The sequence below is a fragment of the Globicephala melas genome, chromosome 11 (assembly GCF_963455315.2).
Source record: "Globicephala melas chromosome 11, mGloMel1.2, whole genome shotgun sequence".
Taxonomy (NCBI): Eukaryota; Metazoa; Chordata; class Mammalia; order Artiodactyla; family Delphinidae; genus Globicephala; species Globicephala melas.
In genome coordinates, this window is record NC_083324.2 from 92263065 (window position 1) to 92278932 (window position 15868).

Sequence of the window (15868 nt, forward strand, 5' to 3'; positions counted from 1 at the left end):
ATAACCTAATGAATTGCGATTACTGTAAAGATCTCATGGAAATTTGCAGAGTTTAACCTTCTAGAAAAACCCAGAAGGGGTCCATCTGGTTTTGAAATGCAAAGTTGCCTGGGCAGAGTCTATATGGAAAATGTTTAGACAAAATACTCTACACGATAAAGTCTCAAGAAAGTCTGAAGTTGTCAGGCAGGGCTATGAGGAAGGGAAATGGACTCCAGAAGAAAGAAGGTAGGGGTGGCAGGGTGGAGCACAGTGCGGGCAGAGCTTGCTGATGGAGGGAGAAACTCCCTCTCATGAGGGTGACGGGAAAACGTACCGGGAGAGCGTTATCATTTGAGGTCATTTTCTGCTTTTGCTGTAGTTATCCTCTGAAACTTCATAAACATCTGTTAGTCAAAAAAGCCTCATATTAGCACTGTTGTGGAGAAGGAATGGAAAGGGGTGGGGGAGTAGTGACCAACAGCAAAATGAATACCATTCCCAAGAATGATGAGATGACAAGTTCCAGCAGCGAGCCCCCCTGCTCTGTGGATTCATTCTGGGTTTGTCCCAAATCCAGTACACTCTGGGAAGAAGCAGAAAGAGGAACTAGATGCTGTCAGTAGATAGGATGGAGGGTGTGATACAATAAGAAATACATACCTTTGGTCTTTGTCCCCAATTCCTGGCACATAAAGCCCTTGGGATATCCAAAGTGATGAGTGCCTTTTGTGGGCTGAGCTGACTGGTGGCTGGGGGTCCCTGGATAGCTTCAGGATGGGAGCTGGTCTCCAGAAAGACCAAGGCATGGAAGACGAGAGGGGCTAGAGGTTGAGACAATCACCAATGGCCAATGAAATTAATCAATCATGCCTAAGTAATGAAAGCTCCATAAAACCCCCGAAATAACAGAATCCAGACGGCATCTGGGTTGGTGAAGAGAGCCATTTATCTAGGCAGAAGTACAGCCATCCCTTGGTATCCACAGGGGATTGGTTCTGGGACTTTGTGGATACCAAAATCCACGGATGCTCAAGTCTCTTATATAAAAGAGCAGTACAGACAGGTACAATCTGAGATTTGTAATTGGTACCTCAAGTGGGGACCATCTTGTGGGACTGAGCTCTTAAATACATGTAGTCTGACACTAACTCCCAGAGTTGTTGAACTGAATTATAAGACACCTAGTTGGTGCCTGGAGAGTTGGAGAAAGTCGGTGTGGAAAAACTCCCCACACATCTGTCAGAAGTGTGAGTAAAAATGGCTCAGAGAGGGTAACGTCTTTTATCGAATGGTACAGAAATAGTTGACACTGGAAAATAGAGCACTTGAAGTCACTTGGTTTTCACTGGTTTATTAAAAATTGGATGATGGGGACTTCCCTGTCGGTCCAGTGGTTAAGACTCCGAGCTCTCAATGCAGAGGGCATGGGCTCAACCCCTGGTCAGGGAACTAAGATCTCATAGGCCGCAAGGCGTGGCCCAAAATATAAATAAATAAAATAAAAAATAAATAGATAAATAAAATCAATATAAATAATAAAAATATAAATAAATAAATAAGTTGGATGAAATACAGACCAGCACTGCCTCATAAAAGCATAGTCACAAATGCAAACCACACATGTAATTTAAAGGTTTCTTTTAATATGCATGTTTAAAAAAGATAAAAAGAAATACATGGAGTTAATATTAATAATGTATTTCATTTAACCTAATATATCCAAAATTATCATTTCAATGTGTAACCAATGTCTAAAAATGCAGGCGATATTTTGTATTCTTTTTTTTTTTTGCAGTAAATCTTTGAAGCTCATTTTGTTTTTTAATTAATTTATTTTATTTTTGGTTGCATTGGGGTTTTCGTTGCTGCGTGCGGGCTTTCTCTAGTTGCGACGAGCCAGGGAGACTCTTCATTGCAGTGCGTGGGCTTCTCATTGCGGTGGCTTCTCTTGTTGCAGAGCACGGGCTCTAGGTGCGTGGGTTTCAGTAGTTGTGTCATGCGGGCTCAATAGTTGTGGCTCGAGGGCTCTAGTGCTCAGGCTCAGTAGTTGTGGCATACGGGCTTAGTTGCTCTGCAGCATGTGGGATCTTCCCAGACCAGGGGTCGAACCCGTGTCCCCTGCATTGGTAGGCAGATTCTTAACCACTGTGCCACCAGGGAAGTCCCTCATTTTGTATTTTACACTTACAGCTCTTCTCAGTTTGGACCAGCCGCATTTGAAATGCTCAGTAGCACTGAAGCTTCTCTGGTCAAGGTTTTTTTTAAAAAACTGTTTAATAATTTTTCATGGCAAGTTGCATAAAATATAGTACTATACACTTTAATATCTCCCTTTTTTGCAACTTCTTCTGTATTATAAAAGGAATACATGTTCATTTGTAGAAAAGTTGAAAAATAAAGGAAAGTACAAAGAAAAATAAATAAATCCATCTATAAACCCCCCTGCGAAGTATGTGTTAAATATTTTAATACATGCTTCTAGAATAACATATATATTACTCTCTATATATAATAATATATAGTATATATATATTCTACTACATGATAGTAACACATACTATTATTATATTAATAATACATTGATTATATATAATGCTATGTTTATTATTATTGATTATATGTAATCAATAACACATTGCTTTCTTTTTCACTTTTGAATAGTTGTATACCCAAACTGAGCTAATCTTTTCCTGCACATTTAAAAAAAATCAATACAGTTTTCAGCAGATAGCATTATCAATCTTTCAGTCTCCAAGTTTAAATATATAAACTTTGAATATTTTCAATCCTTAGTTATCTTGTCTCTTCTGTCACCATAGATTTGTGGCGGTTTTTTCTCCTCAAATGTTTTACTTTTTGCCCTTCATACTCAGTTTCAACCTAATTCATTTCTCACCAACATTACCATAAGAGTTACCTCTTTGCTCTCCCTGACTCCAATCTCCTCCATTTCAATCCATGTTGACAATTGATATAAGACTAATCTTCCAAAAATGCTATTTTCCAGCTACTGGGGGAAGGCAAGTAAAATGAGGGCTTGAATAGGCAGGTTTGACTCTAACAGAAACATACACTTGAGGAAATTTTTCCTTCTAATGGAAATAGAATTACTCCTCCATTACCTCTTCCTCAACATCCAACCCATTGTGGTGAAGCAAAGTCTATAGCAAGATACTTAATAAAACCTCAAAAAGATTTTAGAGTGCAATCTCTCCAAGAAAGGCCGGAGGCAATTACATCTGAGCTCTCTCCCATCAATGTTACAGCTTTAGGCTATGGAAAAGTGGATAGAGCACGAGAACCACGCCCTCAGGCTGAAGTTCAGACAGTGAGACAAACAGATCTCACATCAAAATGAGAAAAGATTTGTGATGAGTTCATCCACATAGAAGCAAATTGAAGGTCTGGATAGAGTTGCCTACCTTAAGTATTAAGAAGGTGAAAACACACTATGTGTTATGAAAATATATTTTTTAAAGGAGAAGGAAACAAACAAGATTAGAAATAAAGACACAGAACCCACTATCAAAGAAAATATAACTCAAGAAGAGAATTATCTATAATGCCTTTGCTATAAAACAACTCAATAAAAATATGAATTCTATAAAACACGAGGGCTTCCCTGGTGGCGCAGTGGTTAAGAATCCGCCTGCCAGTGCAGGGGACACGGGTTTGAGCCCTGGTCCGTGAAGATCCCACATGCCACAGAGCAACTAAGCCCATGCGCCACAACTACTGAGCCTGCACTCTAGAGCCCCGAGTCACAAGTACTGAAGCCCGCGCGCCTAGAGCCTGTGCTCCGCAACAAGAGAAGCCACCGCAGTGAGAAGCCCGCGCACCGCAGAGCAGCCTCCGCTCGCCGCAACCACAGAAAGCCCGTGCACAGCAACAAAGACCCAACGCAGCCAAAAATTAATTAATTTTTTAAAACCCCACGAACTCAAAGACAAGATGAAACACAAAGCAATGATATGAAAAGAGAGATCTGTAATTCTACACAAACAAAATAAAGACAGAAAGAATACCTAACTAATAAATTGTTTCTTTTCTTTTCTTTTTTTTGAAGTATAGCTGAATAAACTCTGTTTCTTTTATACACCCTTACACACAAGCAAAAGAGATCCCTGCCCGGGACCCTGATCTTTAGAGTGCTGGTGATCTCACAAATGTTCCAAACATCCAGGAAAATAAACTTTAAAGAACACACAGGCACCTCCAGTGCTCTGTTCTGGCACCGTGAAATCCATAGCCTTAAACTCTGCTTCGTAAGTAATACTTCTCAGGCCCCAAGGAAACATTTCTTCAAATGCATTAAAGAATGTCAAATGCCATGAAGGTTCGTGTGCCTCTGCCAACCTCAGAGATGGCCACTGGTTGAGAATATGAGCAGGATTTGAGCTGATGTGTTTAGGAAAAATAAAGGACCAATTAATTAGCATATCAAATAGTCTCAGATATCATGAATCCATTAGATTCTTGTCTAACAAAATACTGCTTCCCAGTAGGCCAAGCTTCCATTTTGTCATTTCTCTTTGTATCTAATTCATTGGTTTGGGAGATACTAAAAAATCAGGGGATTAATATGAAAGGAAAATCAAAATGGAGTCAATATTGCTAAAAGAGCTCCCTAAAATGGAGCCAGGAGGCCACTGAGGACATGTGACCTATGCACATCTCAGCCTGGATGGAATCCAGTCTTTTGACCATTTATTGTCCTAACAAAGGCGTCCAGAACATCTGCTAGAAACTCGGGATACTCATGGACCCTTCCCCTAAAGTAACTTCTGACAGCCATCCCTAAAGGACAAATATTTCTTTTCCTGTATTAGAGTACAGGCTCATGGATTTTGCCTTTAGAAGCCCCTGACTCTTTCTCTTCCTTGGAACACTCTTTTGGTTTTACCCAAATCTGTGTCTCCCAAATTGCAATTTTTAAGACCATAAATAAACTCTTTTTTTATTTGCAGCCTTCTGCAGGTTTTCTTGGTTGACATTACATGGTGTCAGATGTAGGCCTTCTGTGTTGTTTTTTTTCTTCCTTTTTTGGTTGACATTATTCACAGCTGTTGCACATGGCATCCAAAGAACATTCTGCAGTATTAAACAATTATATATTATTCTTAAGTGTGTACATACATACACTCAAGACATATGTGAAGCATGGTTCTAATTCTTTACATTGGTAACTATGTGGACATGAAAAACTAAAACTGCAAATAGTTTTTCAATACAAGATTTACTATGATTATATTAAAATTTGTAAATATTAAATTAAAATGTCAACTTTAATTTTGATTTTTGTTAATTGTAATTATTTTTGTCTTTGTTTTGTTGGGTTTTTTTGGTTTTTTTTTTTTTTTTGCGGTACGTGGGCCTCTCACTGTTGTGGCCTCTCCCGTTGCGGAGCACAGGCTCCGGACGCGCAGGCTCATTGGCCATGGCTCACGGGCCTAGCCGCTCCGCGGCATGTGGGATCTTCGCGGACCAGGGCACGAACCCGTGTCCGCTGCATCAGCAGGCGGACTCTCAATCACTGCGCCACCAGGGAAGCCCTATTTTTGTCTTTTAAAAGAGAAATTTCTATATTTTAGAAGAAAATAAAAATCATCAATTTGTTTTTAAATTTTTTACATTTACCTTATGTTTTTGATGTAAATCATTCAACTTTTGTTCAATTTGAGTACATTTTACGTTTTAATCCTTTAGATCTTTCCTATCCTAAGAAAACAAACTATGTGAAAATCTTCATTATACTGAGATAATTAGTGATTTTGCTGAAATCAATTTCATAGAGTAGACAAAAATAGATGATCTAGGAGAGTCTTTATTTCAGTACTCATCTAAGCATTGATGGCCAAAGAACAGAACACTCAAATGTGCCGAATGATAACTGCATTCATCATCTTTAATATCTTGCCAAGTTTCAGTCATGTAAAAACCATACAAAACCATGAAAAATCATGACTTTTACACATATTTTCTATTTTTCCAGTTTGAAAGTATATTTGTCAAGTGTAAGGGAAGAAAAACAGTTTTCCCTCTTCTCATCTTAGACTCATTGGCTGGGGCCCCATATATTAGGCTGATTAAAAAAGATAGATTTACAAGAGAGAAACAAACAGAAGCTTATTAACATGTACAAAGCGCATTCACCGGGGAGTACTCAGAGAGGAGTAACACAGAAGAGTGGTTAGAACTTGGGCTCACATAGTATCTTAGCAAAGAACAATAATTTTGTAGAGAAATGGCAACACAAAGGAAAAGGACTTTGAGTTCCTAGGGCAGCAAATTGTGGGAAGGCAAATACATGGGGAATAATGGTAGATAAGGGCTAGTCTGAGTGAGTTTACTATATAGATTCCTCTGATTCTGTCTCTGGGCTGGTAAGGGTTCTCTCTGGTGATTACCTTCTGTCCTTCCTAGTAGAGAGAGGAGGGGGGACAACTTTACAAATTTACGTCCTGCTTTTAGGCCAACAGGGGAAGAGTAGAGAGATTTTCTTGTATCTACTTTTTCTCAATTGCCTTCAGCTCAAAATAATCTTCATGCCAAAGTGGTATATTTGGGGGTGGCATAGTCTGCTACTCTTCACAAGGAGGAAGGACAGAACATATTTTATTTAACAGTATTTTAGCTTGATTTTCTCTGGTATAGATCATTTACATTGCATATAATTATTACTATGTTTGGATTTAGGTCTACCATTTTACTATTTGCTTTCAATTTGTTCCCTCTGTTTTTGGATTTTCCATTTTTTCCTTTCCTGTCTCCTTTTGGGTTATTTGAACATATTTTATTATTACATTTTATCTATTGTGTGTTTGGACTATATCTCTTTGGATAATATGTTTATTGATTACTCTAGGGATTACAATGTACATATTTAACTTTTCTAAACCTATTTAGAATCAGTATTTTAGCACTTCAGGTGCAATATAGAAACCTCACTACCATAGAGGTCTCTTTATCCCTGCCCCTTTACTTTGTAGTTATGTTATATTTGTCACCTTTCTGCCACCTCCTGGTAAGTACACACTGGGCAGGCCCAGAGCTTCCAGCGGCAGCTCTGCCATCCTTCCTCTCCTTTCTCCTGGTGACCTCAGAGTGTGTGAGGCCCACCTAGAGACCTCACAGCTGGTGGACGTCAGAGGGTCTGCTCTGTGAACCCAACTCTGCTCATGGCAGGTCCCCAGGTCCAGACGTGGGGAGACAGTAGGAGGGCCCCACTTTGGCCCCATGTCCAAGCTTATTCTCCAGTCCAACTTTGTCAGAAAGTCCTGAGCCCTGGGGGTTGTTTGGCCCCTGCCTGAAGGCTTAATTTGTTGATACTTCTTTTCCATGTGGGCTTTAGATTTCTGTACCTAGTATTAGTCAGGATAAGAGGCAGAAACCCTTCTCTAGCTATTCTAAACAAAAGCAGTTTATTGGTTATATAAATAAAAACGTCGATTTCAGGCTGAGCTAGAGCCAGGAGCATTTCTTGTCGTCTTTCAGATCCCCTTTCTCCATAATAGCTTCAGACTCAGGCCATGTAGTAGCCCCAACGGCTCAAGGTTCAAAAGCTGTATCACAATAAAATGTGACCTTCTTTTTCCAATAACTCCTAGAAAAATCCTAGAATTGAAGCTCATCAACTCTGACTGGGTGACATGCTCACGCCTGGGGCCTGGAGGAAGACTGGCCCGCCCAAACCACATGGGCTAAGAGCGGGGAAGAATGGCTCCCCATGGAAAACTGGAGTGCTGGAACCAAAGGAAAGAAGGTGTCTGATCACCCTCCATATTTGGTCAGGTTCCTCATCCTCTACCATCCTCTGTGCGACGTCCGATCACACTGGCCCCTCTTCAGCAAGAGTCCTGTTAGCTGGTTTAGCCAAAATCCCCCTTACTCCCGATGTTTCCTCTTAGTAATTTCCCATCCACTGCTCCCCACACTGCTCCTTGGCTATAAATTCCCACCTGCACCAGCTGATTTCCAAGTTGACCCCATTCTCTCTCCCTGCCACTACAACATTCCAGCACAGTGGTCCCCGTACCTAATGAGACAGTCCACCTCCCTTAAATAAAGCCTTCCTTACTGGGCTTTAAAAAGCGTAGTTGAGGGCTTCCCTGGTGGTGCAGTGGTTGAGAATCTGCCTGCTAATGCAGGGGACACGGGTTCGAGCCCTGGCCTGGGAGGATCCCACATGCCACAGAGCAACTAGGCCCATGAGCCACAACCACTGAGCCTGCGCGTCTGGAGCCTGTGCTGTGCAAAAAGAGAGACTGTGATAGTCAGAGGCCCGCGCACTGCGATGAAGAGTGGCCCTCGCTTGCCACAACTAGAGAAAGCCCTCGCACAGAAAGGAAGACCCAACACAGCAAAAATAAATAAATTAATTAATAAACTCCTACCCCCCAACATCTTCTTAAAAAAAAAACACCAAAAAAGTGTAGTTGACTAATTTTTTCTTTAACAAGGGATAAATTACATATGTCCACACAAAGACTTATGCAAAAATGTTCGTGATGGCCTTATTCATAACACCCAAAAACTGGAAACAAAATAAATGCTGTCAATAGGAGAGTGGATGACCAAACTGTGGCACAGTTATACAATGGAATACTACTCAACAACAGAAAGGAACTAATTACTGATAAAACAACATAGATGAATCTCCCAGCTATTACACTGAAGACAGACACAAGACAGAAGGAAGTCAGATGAAAGGCAATGCTTATTGTATGATCCCATTTATATGAAGTTCAAGAACAGACCAAATTAGGCAATTCCCTGGTGGGCCAGTGATTAGGACTCCATGCCCTCACTGCCGAGGGCCGGGGTTCAATCCCTGGTCGAGGAAGGAAGATCCCACAAGCCATGCAGCGTGGCAAAACAAACATGTTCTATATCTTGTTTGGGTGGTGGTTACATGAGGTATATAATTGTTAAAAATCATCAAATCGAAGTAAGATCTGTGGATGTTTATTACATGCAAATTATACCTCAACCTCAAAAACTTACAAAGGGCTTTCATTAAATAAAGTTTGTGCCACTGTTTATTTAACCAGTCCTCTAACGTTGGACATTTGTTTTTTTCCATTTTTTCACAATCATAAACTATGATACAATGAATATCTTTGTGCATATATTAGGTTGATCCAAATGAAATTACCAATCTTCAACATTTCGACCTATAAAAATGGCAAGTTCCTATGGTCCAATCTAGTAGATTTTTAATATTTTGGACTATTCTCTTAGGTTAAATTTTCAGAGTTGGGTGACTTGAGCAAAATTTACAACCATAAAACACTTTTGTACATATTGCTAAATTGCTTTCCCTACCAGTTCTACAAATGTATAATTCCTACTAACCTTTTATGAAAGTGTCTACTTGCACCTTAATATTTTTAATTCTTTATATGTTGATAGCCATTTCCACAGCCATATGCCCTCTCTTCTCTCTTACCAGCACTTTGTAGCTCTCTTATGGCTCATAACACATTCTTCTTCCCTCATGTATTGTACACATATGGGTGGATAAGAAAACCACTCCTAGAGGACAAGGACAATCTCATTTTTCTTTGTATCTTCTAGGCTGGTGCCTTGTGCATTTCATTCCTTCATTCAAGAAACAGTACAGAGTTCACACAACGGACCAGTAACTGAGACAGGTGCAATAGGCATTCAAAAAGCTCACTGAACTGAACGCCGCTAGTCTCAGATATCTTTTTATACCAGTAGGTCTCATTTAAAACTCAAGCCCCTACGTTTGAAATTCCAAGATTGAGATTTTTTAATCCTATGATACACTAATCCGGAAACAAGCTCTGAAAGTTTAGATTTAAATGTGTGGACTATATAAGCGCTGTTCCCTCGGCCCTGTTAATAATTCCTTAAAATGCACCCCAGAGATAACACGTTGGGGGACTTCGGACGGGGAAAGTCTGGAAAACCCAGGGCAGCCCGGTGGTGCACGGACTTTTCATGGGCTTCTGAAGGGCGCCAGGGTAACTATGTCTTTATAAGGACATCCTTGTATGTCCTTATAAATATGCAAATCGTGGCAGCGCCGAGCTCATTCCAGTTCCGAGAGGGTCCACACCCACCTCCTGGTCTTCCCAGTCGCCTACACCGAGCGGGCCGGGTGCTCGCTCTGGACCAGACTCGCCTCTCCCGGGGTGCCTGCTCCGCGGGATGAGCTCTGCACCGCCCCGGGCACCCGCCGCCCAGCCCCTCCCCCAGCGCGCACTGGGAGCCCAGCCCCGCCCCCGGCGCGAGCCCGGAGCCCCGCCTAGCCGCTCAGCTCCGCCCCCGGAGAATGCCCGGAGCCCCGCCCATCCGGCAGGAAAGCGCAAGCTCGGTACTATCGCCCACGCTCGCTCCTGCCGTCGGTGTCTGGCTGGGGCCGCGCGTGACCGGCATGAGCGCGTTCGCGGGCCAGTGACCGCGTCAGGGATGGACTGCGGCTCCGTCACGAACGAGAGGCCGAAGCGCCGCCGGCGGCTTCTGCTCTCCCTGGTCGCCGGCCGCGGTGGAGGCCCCGGAGGCCGCGGCGTCCCCACGCGCCACCTCCTGCCCGGGCTCCTCGGCGGTCTGGGGGCGCTGCGCCCCCGCGCCCCGGCGGCCCGCGGCGGCGCGTCACGTGCCTCCCCGCTGCTCCTCCTCCTGCTGCTGCCCTCCCCGCGCCTGGCTGCTGCCTCCCCGCGCCGGCCGCTGGCGGACTGGGAGCGCTCGCGCGCCGGGCCCTCGGCTGCCCCGGCGGGGCGCGGCTGCGCGAGGAGGTGCCAGCCGGGCCTGGCCCCGGGCGTCACCTGGGCGGCGGGCGCGCTCCACCTGTGCCTCGGCCAGGTGGCCGCCCTCGCTTCCTCCAGGAGAGGTGAGGGCCGGGGCGGCGGGAGCTGGGCGGGTCAGCCGAGGTCGCCGGGCTCCTCTGGGCGTGGGGATGAAGGGCTGTCTGGTCCCGCCCTCTGGGCCACGCAAACCTGGGCTTCCTCGGGTGAAGAGACCCGAATTATTCGGAATGCGGGCACCAGGTGTCTGGCGCAAAGCGTGATGGGCTGCGGCGGGGTGGGGTTGGGGGCGGTGCGTGCGGGCACAGCGCACGCGCGTTTGTAGAGCCGTTTTGTCAGGTGCACAGCGTTTGGGGGCTCGGGTGAAGGGGTGTGCCGGAAGCTGGCAAGTTGAGGCTCGAAGCTCTGGGAGACGAAGGGATTGTTTCACAATTTAATTGCAAACTCTCGTGGGTTCATTACTCTGCCTGGCACTTTTCTGGGAACTCGGAATGGTTATCAGTCAACAAACTCTTTTCCTTCTTGGCGCTTAATTGTAGCAGAGGAGATTAATACATATACATATATAATAATATTTGGTAAATGTTGTCGGAAAAAATAGAAGGGGTAAAGGTTAGGAGGTGGAGTGGGCCTTCAGTTGCTAATTTAAATGGAGTCCTCGGAATAAGTTTGCTTCATTGAGAAGTTGGCATTTCATTAAATACTTTAAGGAGGTGAGAGCAGTCACGGCCTGCATGAGATTAGACTCAGTTTACTAGATTACAAATTGCCGATTAAAAAATCATCCGGGAGAATCCTTATTAATTAGCAAACTTGGCAAAAATCTAACTTTGGATAGTCTATGCATATCCATCAGTGGCTCTCAGTAACTACACTGATGGCTATTTAAGAAAACGTTTTTCTCAACAGACATGGTCGGTAAATGTTAGTTGCATCTAAAATTTAAGAATACCTTTGGCGGGGCTTCCCTCGTGGCGCAGTGGTTGAGAGTCCGCCTGCCGATGCAGGGGACGCGGGTTCGTGCCCCGGTCCGGGAGGATCCCACATGCCGCGGAGCGGCTGGGCCCGTGAGCCATGGCCGCTGAGCCTGCGCGTCCGGAGCCTGTGCTCCGCAACGGGAGAGGCCACAGCTGTGAGAGGCCCGCGTACCGAAAAAAAAAATACCTTTGGCTGGGGGAGAAACTGGTTGGTAGAGCAAAGAGTGACAGCAGCTTTATGTCCAGAGGCTGGGGAATGAGTGGTGAACGCTGTCAGTGTCCTGCCGCACCTGCGAGTCTTTATTTCTGTACTTTGCCTTTTGTTGCTCTTTTTTTGACAAACTGGTAATTTGTGATTTGGTTTCCTCTCATAATTCCATCAGCTAATGAGAATTTTGACCCTTTGTCTTCAGGCTAGTGGTCTGTTTGGTGTCCAGGGTTCTCAGTAGAGCTACTTAGACTTAAGGATGTTTATGAATAGGAAATTTGTGCTCAGTTTCCTCCCCTGTCCAGGGCTAGCTTTGGGCTCAAATAGTGTGTGTGTTTTCACATCCTTTTGATATGCTGATGGCCCCCCAAAAGGAGAATTACATATTACACTTTAACATAGCTCTCTTTACTTGTTTCCCGGTTATTAGTGGGATTTCATAGTTCTTGGGCCTCGTTTTGTTGTCACAATAAAGGAGGAAAAGTGAGTCAGAGGTGTTCCCAGTGCCAGAGTACTGCTGTGTCCCAGGCGCTGCCCTGTGATAGAGGCAAGACAGAATTCACCCTCCATCAGCCAGAGTTGAGGGCCAAGTGACGAGTGACTAGGCCCTTTCTCCTCTTTTCAGCCCACAATATATCTTTGAAATAAGCTTGCCTGCAGTTTTGTTTTAAATCACATGAATGATTATTGTTATTAGAAAAAAGGAATTTGGGACTAGAATAATCCCATCAATTTTCCCAAGCCAGTTCGAGACCCAGATGTTCTCAAGCTCCCTGACCCACGGGACAGTCCAGCACGGTTCTGAAGTGGGCAGGGTAGCTTGTAAAGAGACTTATACATATACATATATATTTATATATATGTATATATATTATACATTGCACCTGTAAGAGGTACAATCATTCATTCATTCATCTATCTACCATCCAGCTCGGGCTGTTCTGTGTCAGGGTCTCTTCTCATGGAGGCCCAGGGCTGGAGATAAAGGATGGAAAAAGAGGTGCCAGATTTAAGTGAGCGCCCTTAACGTGAAAAGGGAAGACCATAGGTGAGGAGCAGAAGGGAGTTCATCTCAAACTCTCTTTCTATATAGTCTCTAGATTTGGATCTTAGAATTCTTACAATTGAATTTTCTTTTAAGTTATTTCTGGCCTGCAGTATACCAGGCCCTCTCCTAGTGACACAAAAGTAACTGGCCGCTCTGGGGGAGCTTGGACTAATATACAGACATGGGAATAAACGTAAGTGCTGTGGTAGAGCTATCTGTACCGGGCTGAGAACACAGATAAGGAAGCAATAAAGGTTGCTCCCTGACCTGGGAGGAGGGAGCAGAAAGAACCTTACAGGGTAGCATAGTGCCCTGCCCGGAACATAATGGATGCTTACCACGTTGTCACATTGGATGAGGAAGGGTAAAAAGGATGCTTAAAACTTAACAGTTGAGAAAGGGGAGCAAGCCAACCTTAAGGATGGAGTACCAAGGTCTGCACGTGCAGTAAACAGAATAGTTTAGGTGGCTAGAACAAAAGCTGAAACGGTAAGTGGCTAAATTAGGACAGGCTTTGTATGCCTTGCCAAGGGCCTTACACTATAGGCTAGTGCTTCTTTGAATCTAAACACCATCCGGCCCACCTTTTTTTTTAACCATTAAACACACACATGCATACACGAGTTGTTGCATTTTATATTTTGTCAGTCTGCAAACCGTGTTTGGTACAGAGTGATTCCTGGCTCTCTGGTACTTACCTTGGTGCAGACTGTGACCACAGCCACCTCACTCCTTCCACGTTGCTAGTAATTTGGGAACCACTGCTGTCGTCTTACAGAAAAGCAGCAGGTCTGTAGGGTCCTGTCCATGTCACATTTTTTGCTTACTTGGAATTTCCTTTGAGTGTTTACGGGTTGAGAATAAGCGTTGATTAGCTGAAGTATTTTTCTGGTCATTTAGGACAGGTACTGAGAAAACCTTTGAACTTTGAGTTAGTAGATGACTGTTTTGTCTTCTCCCTCTCTTCTACAACACCGGCATCATGGAAAAATAAGAACAAGTATGAAGCAAGATTTTTATATAGCTATGTTTATTACATTTAAATGAAAGATTTTTTTATTTTATATCGTCCATCTCTCATTTTCTGTCAAAATGCCTTTTTTAGTGTGATTGTAAGGAGGTATTATGTTTAAATGTCCTTTCTTGACAAAATTACAAGTTCGCATTGCAATTGTTCTGTTTTTTTAAAGCTGTTTTTTGTGGTTTGTGGAATACAAAAGCCAGGAAACCATTACTATCTACCTCTTTCAAATGAGCACCTTGAAACAGGTTTACAAAACAGGTTGGATCTGTGGTTAAACGCACAGAAATCCATAGCAAAGGTAATATATAAATTGTTAGAACACATCTCTCCAAAGGTAGGCTTTTGCAAAGACAAGGAAAGAAAACTACAGACCAATATCTTTATGAAAACACTAGCAAACCAAATCCAGCAATATGTAAAAAGGAGTATATACCATGACCAAGTGGGATTCTGTCTCAGGAATAGCAGGTTCACTTAACATCTGAAAAATCTATTCATGTAGTACGCCACATCCACAGCATACAGGAGAGAAACTACATGATCATCACAAAAGACAAAGAATTTGACAGAATTCCATACCTCTTCGTGTTAAAGAACACTTGACAAGTTTGGAACAGAAGGAACCCGCCTCACCTTATAAAGGGCATCTGAAATACCCACAGCTACCATCATACTTAATGGTGAAAGAAGGAGTGTTTTCCCTCCAAAGTCCGGAGCAAGGATGTCTGCTGTCACCATTCCGTTCAACACTCTACTAGAAGTTCTAGCCGGGGCAGTTAGGCAAGAAAATGAAAAGGCATCCAGATTGTAAAAGAAGTAAATTATCACTGTTCACAGATGACATGACCTGGTACATAGAAAACTCTAAGGAATTCACTAAAAAAACTATTAAAGCTTATGAACAAATTTAGCAAGATTGCAGGATACAAGATCAATATACAAATTGTACAAAAACAAAAGTCAGTTGTATTTCTATGTACTAGCAACGAAAAATCTAAAAAACAATTCCCTTTACAGTAGCATCAAAAGGAATAAAATACTTAAATTTCACCCAAAAAAAGCACAAAAGTTATACTCTGAAATATATATAACATTATTAAAGAAATTAAAGACCTAAATAAATGGAGAGACATCCCAAGTTCATGGTTGGAAGAATTTAGTATTGTTAAGATGGCAGTACTCCCCCAAACTGACCTACAGATTCAACGCAATCTCTATCAAAGTTTCAAGTGGCTTCTTTGCAGAAATTGATAAACTGATCCTAAAATTCACATGGAAATGCAAGGGACTCAGAATAGCCAAAACAATCTTGAAAAAGAACAAAGTTGGAGGACTCACTTCCTGATGTCAAAACTTACTACAGAGTTACAAGTAATCAAGAACATGTGGCACTGGCAGAAGGGCAGACACATAAATCAATGGCATAGAATGGAGAATCCACAGATAAATCCTCCCACTTATAGTCAGTTGATTTTTGATGAGAGTCACAAGACAATTTAAGGGAGAAAATAGTGTGGGACAACTGGACCTCCACATGCAAAAGGATGAAGTTGAACCCCCATCTCACACCATATACAGAAATCAACTCAAAAGGATCAAAGACCTAAATGTGAGACCTAAAACTACAAAACTCTTAGGAGAAAACAGATGTAAATCTCTGTGTGCCCAGATCAGCCAGTGGTTTCTTAGATATGACACCAAAAGCATAAGGAACAAAAGAAAAAGATAAATTGGACTTAATTAAAAAGTTTTGTGCTTCAAAAGGCACCATCAAGAAAGTGAAAGCCAACACACAGAACGGGAATATTTGCAAATCATACATGTGATAAGGAACATGTATCTAAAATGCATAAAGAA

General features: G+C 42.8%; 1 protein-coding gene across 10 annotated transcripts in view; it reads left to right on the forward strand.

The window, feature by feature from the left end:
• The first annotated feature begins 10158 nt into the window (after window positions 1-10158).
• The window catches only part of MCUR1 (mitochondrial calcium uniporter regulator 1), a 28669-nt gene continuing 22959 nt past the window's right edge, over window positions 10159-15868 (forward strand). For all 10 annotated transcript variants that reach the window (XR_009566055.1, XR_004044527.2, XR_009566057.1 and 7 more), the window contains exon 1: window positions 10159-10840. Coding sequence is in view for 6 of the 10 variants with exons in the window: in XM_060309030.1 (XP_060165013.1) it covers window positions 10159-10840 (682 nt within the window). In the remaining 4 variants the exon portion in view is untranslated. The remainder of the gene's footprint in view (window positions 10841-15868) is intronic.